We start from the raw sequence: 13,248 nt of genomic DNA, 5'->3' as shown, positions 1-13,248 counted from the left end.
GTATGCAGTGTAATGTCACCTACCATTTAAGTTTTCTATTGATAAGTATTCCATGAAATTTGAGGAAGAAATACCAAGCATAGTACTCAGAATTTCCACTTGCTGCATACCTGGAGCTTTCCATCCACTATGATGATTTGTTCCTGGTTCACTCCTATAAAACAGGGCTTCAGCAGCCCAGGGATACTGATCCTCTCCACAAAGTAAACGTTGTAACCAAAAAGTGGGATTTGGACCATATGCTCTGGCAAAGAAACAAGGGAAGTAATATTAACATTAACCATACGGGCAAACCTACTACAGTTCTGACTATTGACTAATAACTTTGTTATTAACTATGCTGAATACATGCTGCTATGCGGAGATGTTGTCCACTGCTATAATATGTGGCTAAAAGACAAGTATTGTATGCCATGGTGTTTCCAAATGCTGTCATGACTCCAAGACTTGAACACTTTAAATGGCTTAGTTGGATCTTTTCTGTATACTAAACCTGCCTTTTCAGATGCCTGTAACAAAGCAGGTATAAACCCCCTCCTATTTGCAAAAGTGCAAAAAAAATAACCCTTATCCACTTACATTTACAAGGAATACAGGGGTGATAATGATTTTGAAGGATGTTAGACATTTGTTTCATTTTGTGGTCTGCTGACCCTGATAGTCCCTCTATATAAAAATGCCTATATGATTTATAGTCAAATGTCCACCTTATGTTCATATGGTTTATTACAAGAGAACTTCCTATATTTTTCTTTCAGATAATTTTTTCCTTATTGCTAAAATAATCCAAGCATTTACATATAAAATACAAAGATATTAGCAATAAGATACTGCTAAAACAGATGGAAGTAGCAGTATTTGGAACAGCACAAATCAAACTTAAAATGCTCACTGAAATAAAGATAAGTTTTCAGTCTCTGTGATGATATGAAAGGAGAAACTTGTTAGGCCTTCTTGTTTTGTGCATTTGTTTCCAGAGGAGGAAAACATATTTGACAGAATGTCAGATTTAAAATGGGGAGATCTTTTGTATTACTGGGGAATTTTAAATCAGGAATATATAGAACAACAAATGCACATGGCAGCCTTATGGACCTTGTAGCACAGATGGACTCACCAATGAATTGTATTTTTGCCTCATGTTGTTCAAGTGGCTGTCTCTGTTCCAGATCATGGGTGACAAAGTTGTGAATGGTTTCTAGGTTGATGAGTTGTACCACAGGATCAGGAATGCAGCTTCTTAACTCTTCTCTACTTAGGCAAACAAAAGTATGACCATTTTACTTAACTGCTTATGTCTGGGAGCTGTCTTGGGAGAAAGGCAGCATACAATAAAAATAAATGCGCTTGTACACCAATATTAAGCAGAAAGCAATATTAAGCACCAAGGCTGAACAGGAAAAAAAAAAAAAAGATGCCATGAATGCAAAACTCCCAGTCTTTAATAGACCCCCCCCCCCCCAATCTTATAGATTTTTAAAGTCTTTCATTCAAAATGCATTTGTGGTGTTTCATTTAGTTTCACCCTCACTCAGACTGAATTGTTTATCCTTTCAAGGAAGAAAGTGCACAAAGTAGTAAGCATCTGATCAAACTGGGCCTTTTGCATTATGACTCTGATCATAGAATACTGGGATCGGAATCCTGTGACACAGGATAAGGAATAATCAGAGTTAATAGCAGTGAATATAATTTTTGGAATATTGGAAAAGCTGCTGTTCAGCTTGGGTGTGAAATAAGGCATCAGGGCATACTGGAAAATGGCTGGATTCATGAGCATATACTTCTCTCACCCCTGAAAGATCTGGTCAATTTTAGGAAAGGAATCTGATTTTGGTCTTCAAGTTTCCCACAAAGTGGAAAAATTACTTACGTGGAAGGGAGTGATCTAGCTCCTTTGGCCCAGTGCTGAAGCAGAGCTAAGGTAACCACTTGCTGCTCTAGTTCACTGTTGCACTGTAGTTTCCCTGTCATATAACTCTGCAACACCTAGAAATAATCCACAAGAGAACATGCATTTTCCCTGAAAATTTTCAGTAGGTGTTAACTGTGCAACATACTATATGTACCCTACATGTTAGATAACTCAGTTTTTTTCTAAACATTCTGGAGCAACGTCAATTCCAGACAATTTTATCCGATGTCTGGAGGCTCTGTCGAACTGGCTACGTGCTAGTAGACTGAAGGTGAACCCAGCGAAGACTGAGATTCTCTGGCATGGCCGCCCGGCAGGTCTGACTCATCTGTTACCCACCTTCGATGGTGCCACCCTATTTTCATCAACCACTGTTAAGAGTTTAGGTGTTGCCCTGGCAAACAGGCCTTTTTCCATCTACGACACGCGAGGCAATTGGTACCCTAACTATCTGACGAGGCTCTGGCAACTGTCATCCATGCCACGGTCACGTCTAGGCTGGACTATTGCAATGCCCTGTATGTTGGCCTTCCGATGTCTACGACCCGAAAGCTCCATATTGTTCAGAATGCGGCAGCCAGGTTACTCACAAGAACGCCCATGAAATGCCATATAACACCAGTGCTGCAACATTTACATTGGCTTCCAACTGAGTACCGTAGCCTGTATAAGATGTTAGTTCTGACCTTTAAAATTCTTTACGGCCAGGGTCCATCGTACCTTAGAGACCGCCTCTCCTTCTCCCATCATCGGAGGTCGCAATGACCAGCCCAACATGACTTACTCTATATACCGGGTCCTAGAGAAGTGCACTTGGAAAGTACCAGACGCAGGACTTTTTCTATTTCTGCCCCTGCCTTATGGAATTCCTTGCCACCCTACATGAGAGCCATGCGTGACTTAGGACCTTTTACTCACGCACTTAAGACCTGGCCTTTCACTAGAGCATTTGAGCTCTGTTAATTTTTAATTTCTGTATGTATGTATTTTATCTTTTACAATTTAGCTGTAAATTGCCTAAAGCATTCTCGGATGGAGGGCGATTAATAAGTAATTAAATATGATATGATATGATGATGATATGATAGTTATGTACTGAAAATATTGTTTGACAACAGAATATCAAGACACAAGTTCCACCCAAAATAGCCCAATATGAATGGAAAGTAAATGTCCCAAATTTAATTATAAATAATGCGTGAATCACTGTTCAGGCTTTTGCAAAGCCATTTTTGGTTGAATGCTTTGAATGGGGGGAGTCCTTGAATAAAGTAATAATAAAAGCCCATCTACTTAAGTTTACCTGGTTGTAGTGAAGGTTGATATAATTCTCATTCTCAAAGTGCAGTGGTATCTTCCAAGTAATCCTGGAGAAACTCAGCTCCATAGAACTGTTTTCCAGCAAATAGTCATGGAGATACTCCTTCTGGCGCAAGGGTCGTACCACCTTGCCTGCAGAGAAGACAAAGGGACAATCCTGCATGCTTGAGCCTTATACCCTAGCCCAAGTTACACTTTCCTACACTGGGACATTGTGCACAAGGGGCCCTTCCACACAGCTCTATATCCCAGAAAACCAAGGCAGAAATTCCCAACATTATCTGAGTGTGGACTCAGATAACCCAGTTCAAAGCAGATATTGTGGGATTTTCTCTTCTGATATTCTGGGATATAGGGCTGTGTGAAAGGGCCCAAGGTGACTTTTTAGTGGGAACCACTATACCATCTATACAGACACCGCTGGCACCATTTGCATCTTGTTTGTTTTTAATACAAAACATGGCCTTGCACTCTCCTTTAATAACAAGCTCAAGTCACATCACAATGGGCCTCCTCTAGATGAAGCAAGGTATCAAACTGAGAATTCTTTCACAGCTCCCCGGCCTTCTTGGACGCACTATACAGTCTTAGGTCTCTGGCAATCCTTATCATCTTCCTGAGGGCCTTCTATCCTTTACCCAAACTAAGGCCAGAATCTACTTAATTATTTAGGGTACTATAAGTACTTTTTACAACATGGTGCAAGGAGTTATCCAGTATTCCTGGTGTGACAGCCAGATGACAACTAGACAGCCGATCCAATCCCCTGAACCAAAATGATCAAGTGTCCTGTGCCACCATGTAAGCAAGCACCCAGGAGGAATTTTATATTTCATTAGATATAGACAGGAGCTCAGCTTCTTTGTCCTGCATTTCTTCTCCCATTCAAACAGCAGAACATGCTTGATGCTACCTCCTATAATCATTAACCCTTTGACTAAATTGCACATTTTTCCCTTTGAGTGTTAACAGCCCATACTAATATGTGCATGTATCTGTTTCTTCACCAGTCTTCTCCCACAGTTTTCTCATGTTTATTTGTTTTGCCCACCTTTAACCTTGCAGAACTCTGTGCTGAGTGATCTCTGAGTGGCTTTAGCTATTTTGTTTTTTCAATAGCCAATAAAAGTATGGGGGAGGGAGCGAGGAAGGATGACCCAAATTTGGCATCATTTTGAAACAGAACAAAGGCATGCATGGACAAAAAAATGTAAAGGAGATAAAAAGTGGGACACAAAAACTGCAACACAAACAGTTAGTATAGGCAATCCTAGAACCACTAATCTATCAGGATCTACTTATCCACAGGATCCAGTACATCCGTAGAATTATCATTCCATCAAGTAGTTATCTTGATAGCTCCATACAACTCACAAGTCATCCAGCCAGGCAGCTGCCTGCCCAGGTTTCAAAAAGAAAGGTTTGCTACTGGTATACAAAGAAAAACAGGTTCAAAGTGTCCTCTTGCTCAATTCCCATTGTGCCAGTACTGCTTTTGGTAGTCTTACCATGTCCTTGGCTGGCAAAGATGGCAAATTCCTGAATCTCCTCTTGGTCAGCAATCCCAAGATACTCACTGATTTCCTTCATGACTTCTGCAGCAACCTGCAGCCAAAAGGAGGGAAAGGAAGTCTTGTTTAAAGATATTACATCATGAATTTGAATAACGTAAGGATCACTGGGTAGCTGTGAGTTTTTCGGGCTGTTTGGCCATGTTCCAGCAGCATTTTCTCCTAACATTTTGCCTGCATCTGTGGCTGGCATCTTCAGAGGTTCTGAAGGATCCTTGAACAGGCGACTGGTTCAGCAAAAGATTAGTTTTGAATAAGGCCCTCCTCCAAGAATGAGCCCTTCCAGAAATGACAAATCACTTTATTGGCTGGAGGTGAAGGACTGAATCTCTGAATCCAAATGGCTCTCCCAAAATGTTGTAGCCCACTCTCGGGGCATTTCCAAATTGAATTAAAAGTCTCAGCTTTTGTTCCTGTTCTTTCCAATGTTGTACTTGGTTAAAATAAACCCACTTGGGAGCTGGTATCCAAAATCTCTCATTGTACTCGGATTGATAGAAAACATTCTGGGATGATGATGATTTCCAAAATAAAATTGGGTTAACAAAATGTCGGACCTTCTACTATTATTCAACCATCTGGATGCACTCTCGGTTTTGTCAGTAGTGTTGGGGTATCTGTGATGGTGAATGTGCAGGAGATGGGTGCTCTTCCACCAGCACTGCGACTACAATATACTGGCAATTGTACCAAAGTGGAAACTCACCGTGAAGGTTTTAAGTTTTGTTGGATATCCCTGGCCTCCAGCTAGCTTGATCACTATTCGGCGTGAGCTTCGTCCCTTCTACCAACAGGAAATAAAATGAACAAAAATCAATAAAGGCTTCCTTACTCTCCCCGACCCACATGCATAAGCCATGCTATACTGAGTATTGATGTCCCACTGATTTCAGTGAAATGAATGATCACTGAAATGAATATCACTGAAATGAATGAAATGTTAGAATAAATCTTAATGTGTTGTGCTCTTGCAGTTTTTATTATCTTCTCAAAAAGAAACTTGAAGAAACACAAATATTTAAACCAACTAGCTTAAGTTAATAAACTATGTTTATAGCACAAATCAAATCCTGTGGGTAGTGTTTTCCGGGTGAGCAGAATCCTATATGAATGGGAAACACCCTGAGGCATTCACATATATGCAATCCTCTCCCCCTCCAGCACAGCAACCCAAAGAAATACTTGTAACCAACATGTCCGATTCTCATTTCACTTGACATTCCCCTTTGAAACCTCTGAGGCCCATCTCATGCCCTATCAGTGGGCAACTGAAAGCAGTAAAGCAGCCTTGCCAAACTTGAGAGCTTCCATGGAGGTTGGGCCACTGGCCATGTTGCCTGGGGAAGATGGGAGTTGTAGTAGCACAGTTCCAGAGGGCACTAGGTTTGGGAAATGTGCTGTAAAAATGTTTCCTCAAAACACTTCTTATCTCACATAGCAAACCATTTCCATGTGTGATCTTCATAACATTTATTCACTAAAGGTTGACACTTCACAGATCTTCTGCTTGCACCTGCCTTCTAAATTCAAATATTGGCTTCGTCCCCTTAAATCTCTCCTTCAAATCTCCCATTTGCTACCCGATTACCAAAAAAGCTTCCATCTCTCCACGGAATGGCAAGCGTCTTCGGCCTCCATTCAAAACCATTTTTCGAAGGTTGCTCTGGCAAATTCGGGCTGTTTCTGGGGAAGACAAACAACACAGGACTGAACACTTCACTCCATGAAACTCGCTACATTCAACCAGCTGGTGTCAAGGTGCAGGTTGACTGTTACTTTGGGGCAAGGAAAAGGGAAGACAAGAGGAGTGTCAGGAGCATGAATTCAATTACCAAATCAGCCCCCAGGAATGGAAAAAGAAATGAAGCCAAATAGGGCCTCAAAGTCTGTACCTATGAAGGGGCTGGAGCTTTCAGAGCTGGCCTGCTGAAAATATTTGGTGACATATGGTAGCAAAGTACTGGAAGGGAGGAAGTAGCCAGTCAAGAGGCTCAAGAGCTGCCACCCACGTCGGCTTCTGTCTCTGTTGGGGAAGAAAGAAACATGCAATTATAAAAATACAACTTCTTCTTGTCTGAAATAGATAAAGGGGAAGAAAGAGCATGGGGTGGGTGAGGGGTGGGGCGAGAGAAAACATTAGGGAAGAAAAAGGGGGAAAGAGTGACTCTACCTGAAGATGATATTCATAAATAGTATTTATGACTAAGGAACTCTAATGTACCTGTTCTGTTATCAACAAACAGATTTATTGCTAAAGAATAGCAAAGAGTCTTAAACAGCTGCTGTCTTGGAGTCCATCATGTCTGTAGAGCTCTTGACCTTCAGAGGGAAGGAATTCAATTCAAGGCTCATAAGAAGCAACTAGAGATCATAGGAGTGAAGGCAGGCAAGAGAGATGGAAATTGGCAAGCAGAACACAGCAGCTGGGGGCCCTTCCACACAGCCCTATATCCCAGAATATCAAGGGAAAAAATCACAATATCTGCTTTAAACTCAGTTATCCGAGGGCCCTTCCACACAGTGAATAAAATCCCACATTTTCTGCTTTGAACTGGGATATATGGCAGTGTTAAAAAACAACTATTTTTTGGCTATTTTTGGCCTTACTAACCTTGCATACCTTGTATCTTATACCTTTTACGGAGCAATAAGGGTCTTTGGCCTGTATTAAAAATGTTGTTGTTGTGTTATTGAACTACTCTTCATGATTTGCTAGATTTGCTAAAAAAAGGTTTCAAACCACCACCACCCCTAATTTTTTTTCTGTCTACAGCCCTGCTTGTTAGCCACTACAATTCTTGGGATCTTACCTTAGAATAATTACAGTAATACTTCATTTTGAGCAGAAGCCTCCTTACAAAACATACATGGCCATACAGCCCGGAAACCACACAACACCCCCTTTCATGTTTGCTTCTCCTTCATCCCAAGCCACCTCCTGCCTCCCTGCTTTAATTTTCGGATCACGCACTACAGCTGGACTTACTGTTCAGGGTTTTGGGTAACTTGCTTGATGACTTGGCAATAAATCTCATCACGCAAATTCTCATTTTCTTTGCAGAGCTGTATATGGCAGAGAAAATGTGAGAGAAAAGAGTTTCACAGTATCTTCTTTAATACAGATGTGTGACTCCTTCCATGTGCCTTCAAATTGTCCCCAACTCAATACAATAAACATGAGTGTCTCTTTTTCTGCCCTATACCACACCATGTTTTAGCATGCTTTGGAAAAAAATGAAGTAATACTAACTGCCATCTCTGTTGGGTGTGTAGAGTAAGACTATTATGTCCCAAACATGAAGTTACTGTACATCACTACCGAAAATAACTCACATTTCAAACGTAGAGGGCTTAGTAAAGCAAACTTCTGTGAACTTTACAGTCACTTCCCTTCACTTACAGTTTACAGTCGCTTCCCTTCATTTTTCTTGCTCCTTATGCCTTTCTACATTTCTTTTTGTGTTCTCAGGAATCATGACTATGAACCTACTTTTTGCTCCCTGCTGATATTGTTCACTTGTTGAATTTTCTTTCTGTGTGTATTTTACATTAGTTTTCATGTAGACTGGTTTAAATTTAATGTTGATGTCTTGTATCCTCCATGTAAGTAAGTGCATTCACCCCTAGGAAATCTCCGAGGGCTGTACCCACCGCAAAAGCATTGTCCCCAAATGTTCTATGACAGCATTTGGGAGTATTTTTTTTCTTTTCTTTTTCTTTTACAAAAAGGATTCTGGGGGCACATGATGCCTACACACTGCACTTTGTTACCTTTCTCATACATGGACTGGAAAATGAGATAAAACCTGCTTGTACTCAATTAGCCACTCTTTCAGGAACTCTTTCATTTCAGAGGGACTGTGATATCACTCCTCAAAACATTGCTCCTTCAGCTCCCGTTCTAATCACCTTCACCTTGACACATCTATCACTGAAAGAACCACAAACCTGGAGGATTTCATTGATGTAATCAATCTCATTTTTCTTTTTGATGCCAGGCGCATCTTCCATGAACCTCATTAGAGCTGCAAAACAAGGAGATAGCATTAATCTTGGCTAGAAATATAACCCACTTGGTTGAATCCTCATGCACTGGGAACAGAGAAACGACACAAAAATATGCTCATTTTACCCAATAATATTAACAACAACTGAGAGCCCCCAGTAGCACAGTGTGGGTAACCCTTGTGCCAGCCAAACTGCTGACTGAACGGTCGGTGGTTCAAATCTGGGGAGCAGGATGAGTTCCCGACTTTCAGCTCCAGCTTCCCATGAGAGAAGCCTCCCACAGGATGATAAAACAAGTCACTCCTGACATGAAAACAACAACAACTAGATATTGGCAGTTCCATCTGAGATAGAAACAGACAGCCCCTTCAATCCCTTCTCTGAACTGCATAAATCAGGTCTGGCACCGCACATTTAGGGTCACTGAAGCAAAGTGTCCTTTACCCCTTAAACAACTGTATAGATCACAGGTGCACAGCAGCAACAGAGCAAGAAGGTGCTCATTGGTAGACCTATTCTCCCTTTTGCCACCAATTGGCTGCTGGAATATACCTGAGCATGTCTCAAGTATATTTACACCCATAGAAACAAGACCAGCTGGGACAGACCAAGGTGCACCACCATGGCACAATGTTTGCCAAGAGGCTGGAATTGCTCTCAAGAAGTCCTTGCCTGGTGTTGAACAACTCATGAAGGAGCTGACAAGAAAGGAACAGCCTCTATACTAGGCATGGGCAAACTTTATCTCTCCCCCCAGGTGTTTTGGACTTCAACTCCCAGAAATCCCAGGCAGCTTGCTGGCTGTTAGGAATTGTGGGAATTAATATCCAAAACATCTGAAGGGCTGAGGTTTTCCCATGCCTGCTCTAACCCAATGGCTGCAGTATGCATGTTGGTGGAGTTCTGTACTCGGCAGCACTCTTAGCCACAGTCCCCATCATATCCCTACTAGTTGGGCCAAAGGAACTTGCCCTCACGTACTCATAAAAGTTTTTGTAGCCAGGTCATTCATCTTGCCGTTAGAGTAGAACAGGAGTGATTCCTGGATTGGTACCTGTGAGGAGTTAAAATACAAGGAATCAGAAAATGGAGAGCAAGGTGAGAAAACGCTCTCTCTAAATCAAAGATGGCTCTGGTTGAAACAGTTGCACATCCGCAGATGAATACAGTGTTCCCTCTCTACTTTGTGGTTCGCTTTTCACAGACTTGCTGTTTCGCAGCTTTTCAATAATATTAATGTAAAATATTTATCGCTGTATTTTCACTACTTTGCAGGTTTTTGCCCCAAAATGGAGAATAACAAACAGAAATGTAGGATGCAGGCCCGCCTTTTCGAGCGTCATCTGTGCGGCCAATGACAATCGAGAAAGCAGTAAGGCCGAGTGCCACCCCCTTTCGCACCTCAGTCAATAGGAACACCCCGAGTGGCCGCTTGAGACACTACTTGCCGATGTGAGATTGTAAATATATATATATAGCATCCCTACTTCACGGATTTTCACTTTTTGCGGGTGGTCCTGGAACGTAACACCCGCGATAAGTGAGGGAACACTGTAAATGGAAACAGCACAGCAGCAAAGCTAACGTCTGTTCCTCCTGACAGTTTAACTTTAGCTTCTTAGAGTCTCAGGGGACAGGATCATTATATCATTACTATTATATTATTATAATTATAAAAGGCTATGGGAGTTGTACTGAAAACAACAGGGAACTACGGCCAACGCAAGACATTTCTAGCACCCCTCTCTATTCCTTATGTACACTCTCATACTTAGAGAAAGGCAATGGACAACTGGCTCTGAATAAATCTTGCCAGGAAAAGTCTGTTAGAAGGTTGCCATAAGTCAGAATTGACTTGAAGGCATACAGTAATAGCAATAGTAACCACAACCATACCTTACCAGAAAGTCAACTTAGCTGCACTGGCAATGGAACAGATTCCCCCATCACACCTGAAAGCTGCAGGTTAACTTCGGGGACTGAAGGCTAACTTAGAAGGCTCTCTGTGACATAGCTTTCTCCTCTAACATTGTGTCATCCTCTCATATCACCTCCTACTTACAACAACTGGCTCATTTTGGCTAATGGTTGAACAGATCCAACAGGTACAAGGACTCCCCAGCCCTGCTGAAAAGAGTTAGCCCCAGCAGTCTCCCCAATTCATTTCCCAAAGTGAAACATAAATGAAAAAACAGTATCCAGAGACGATTCCCAATCTCTGATTTACCTTAGTATGCTGAACCAAGAGAGCTGGGTCCTCCAATTCAGCACTCATCTTTTCCCAACCCAACCTAGTAGAAAGAAAGTTAAGGTGTTATTCTGGAAATTAATCAAGAACATGGAGGCACACAAAGAGCTCTTTCTAAGATCCCCGTCTACCCGCTAATCAGTATAGATCACAAGTGGAGCCCATGTGGTCCTCTGGAGACATTTGGACTGCACTTCTCACAATTTCTGTGTTTAAATGTTGCGGCTTTATTTTGTTTGATGTGTATTTATAATGGTTTTGTATTTAATTTTATTTCCTGATTTTATTGCTGTATACTGTGTATACTGATGTATTGTATTGCTGGGCTTGGCCTCATGTAAGCCGCCCCGAGTCCCCTTGGGGAGATAGTGGGGGGTATAAATAAAGTTGTTGTTGTTGTTGTTGTTGTTGTTGTTATTATTATTATTATTATTATTATCATCATCATCCCTGACTTGTGGCTGTGCTAGCTAGGACTGATGAGAATTGCACCCAACATCATCTGGAGAGCCATGCCTCATCACAGTGTAGACAGTTCTGGGATAGATGGACAAATTATCTATAGTCTGGTATAATGCTGTTTCCTATTCCATATTGGGTGGTGGAGTAGGACCTCCATAAAGACAGGAATATTATGAAGATGTCCATTACGTTAGTTTTACAGAGAAACATGTGCCTAAATCAACTGAAATCTATATTTTCATTTGAAAGTAAGGTAGAAATTACTGATAACTGCTTTCTAATTGTGAGACCTACATGTCATGAATTTTGAGTGCTCCTTATTGCTGTCTTGAAAACCTCGAAACACTACTGAGGCCCATGTGCTTACTTGTAAGTAAAAGAAGAAACAGAGCTTAGTGTTCTGCTGCCCATATAACCTAGTGTATAGTTTCGGTCAACCTGCATGGAGCTGGCTTAAGCTGCAGAACTCCTAGGCTTTAGCACTAACTTATTAAGTCAATTCTAGATTCAAAGGAAATCTTGTCATATGAGACTGTAGATATCTTGCTATCACTGGCTACTTTTAAATTATTTCAGTTCTACAAGGACAGATACCTGCCATTGCACTGAAAAGCTTTTCTGATGATGTACACTATAGCATCTTTTATTTATTTATTTATTTATTTATTTCCTATATTTATACCCCACCCTTCTCCCCCCACAGGGGGACTCAGGGCAGTCTCACAAATACACCATATGGTGTCATCATAATAACACAATCAACAATACATTAAAATATAAAAGGTATTAACAATAATTAAAACAATTGATTAACGCACGCCTATTAAAATCAGAGTCTAAAATTTAGTCCGGGTCAAATCATTGCCATAAGCATTAAAATCCTCTTTCACTTACTGCTCACTAATAATTCTAAAAGACAGGAGGGAGGGGGCCATTCTGACGTCTCTAGGGAGAGCGTTCCACAGGTGGGGGGGCTACTGATGAGAAGGCCCTGTCTCTCGTCCCCACCAAACGCATTTGCGATGTTGGTAGGGATAAGAGCAGGGTCTCTCCAGATGATCTTAAGTTTCGTGATGGTTTGTACCAGGAGATACGTTCAGACAAGTAGTTATCTACCACTGATAACCTTAAAGAGGAAAGCCATGAAGGCCTACCTAAAGTCTAGAATAAAGAGGGCAAGGTCTATCAGAGGGGAGTTCTAAGAACTCAGGGCTACCACTAAAAAGGTCCTATCTCTAATGAACACTAACCTCATCACTGCAGGTAGTAGGGAATCAAGAAAGACCCTTGTAGTAGATCCTAGCACATGCACAGGGCTACATGGGGATGGGAATGACCTTTTAATCCCATGCTATTAGGCGAGATTGATTAACACTGCCATTTTGTTTTTTTCCTGAAAATACATTGGTTGTCAATGAAACTGACAGAAGACTAAAGTCAAATGTTGAGATTATTTGGTCCCCACTAGCATCCAGATATTTGTATTACCTGAGCTTTTGGTCTGCCTTTGTGGTAGTCTAACCGGCATGGGACAACAGCTTGGATCACCATCAAAACATGGGCAATCATGATAAAGTATGATGGCAGCAGATTGTTGGTGTGCAAGCCAGAGTTTCATAAAAGGCACTCCTAGACATTACTGCCACATATTTCCTTACACTGCAAATCATGGAGCAACCTTTTTCATATTTTAGCTCTCTGAACTCTGAGTAACAACCACAGTA

At 41.3% G+C, this 13,248-nt stretch overlaps 1 protein-coding gene across 1 annotated transcript in view; it reads right to left on the bottom strand.

Moving 5' to 3' along the window:
• Positions 1-13,248, bottom strand: part of MYO15B (myosin XVB) — a 100,864-nt gene that overhangs the window by 1,955 nt on the left and 85,661 nt on the right. The window contains exons 43-54 of the mRNA XM_067464812.1: positions 11,042-11,105; positions 9,796-9,868; positions 8,755-8,831; positions 7,793-7,869; positions 6,699-6,829; positions 6,395-6,489; positions 5,513-5,590; positions 4,744-4,840; positions 3,219-3,367; positions 1,874-1,989; positions 1,118-1,251; positions 111-244 (exon numbers count right to left, since the gene is read on the bottom strand). Coding sequence (XP_067320913.1) covers positions 111-244; positions 1,118-1,251; positions 1,874-1,989; positions 3,219-3,367; positions 4,744-4,840; positions 5,513-5,590; positions 6,395-6,489; positions 6,699-6,829; positions 7,793-7,869; positions 8,755-8,831; positions 9,796-9,868; positions 11,042-11,105 — 1,225 coding nt within the window. The remainder of the gene's footprint in view (positions 1-110; positions 245-1,117; positions 1,252-1,873; positions 1,990-3,218; positions 3,368-4,743; positions 4,841-5,512; positions 5,591-6,394; positions 6,490-6,698; positions 6,830-7,792; positions 7,870-8,754; positions 8,832-9,795; positions 9,869-11,041; positions 11,106-13,248) is intronic.

The sequence above is a fragment of the Anolis sagrei genome, chromosome 2 (genome assembly GCF_037176765.1).
Source record: "Anolis sagrei isolate rAnoSag1 chromosome 2, rAnoSag1.mat, whole genome shotgun sequence".
Classification (NCBI taxonomy): domain Eukaryota; kingdom Metazoa; phylum Chordata; class Lepidosauria; order Squamata; family Dactyloidae; genus Anolis; species Anolis sagrei.
This window is presented reverse-complemented; position numbering and strand designations above follow the sequence as displayed.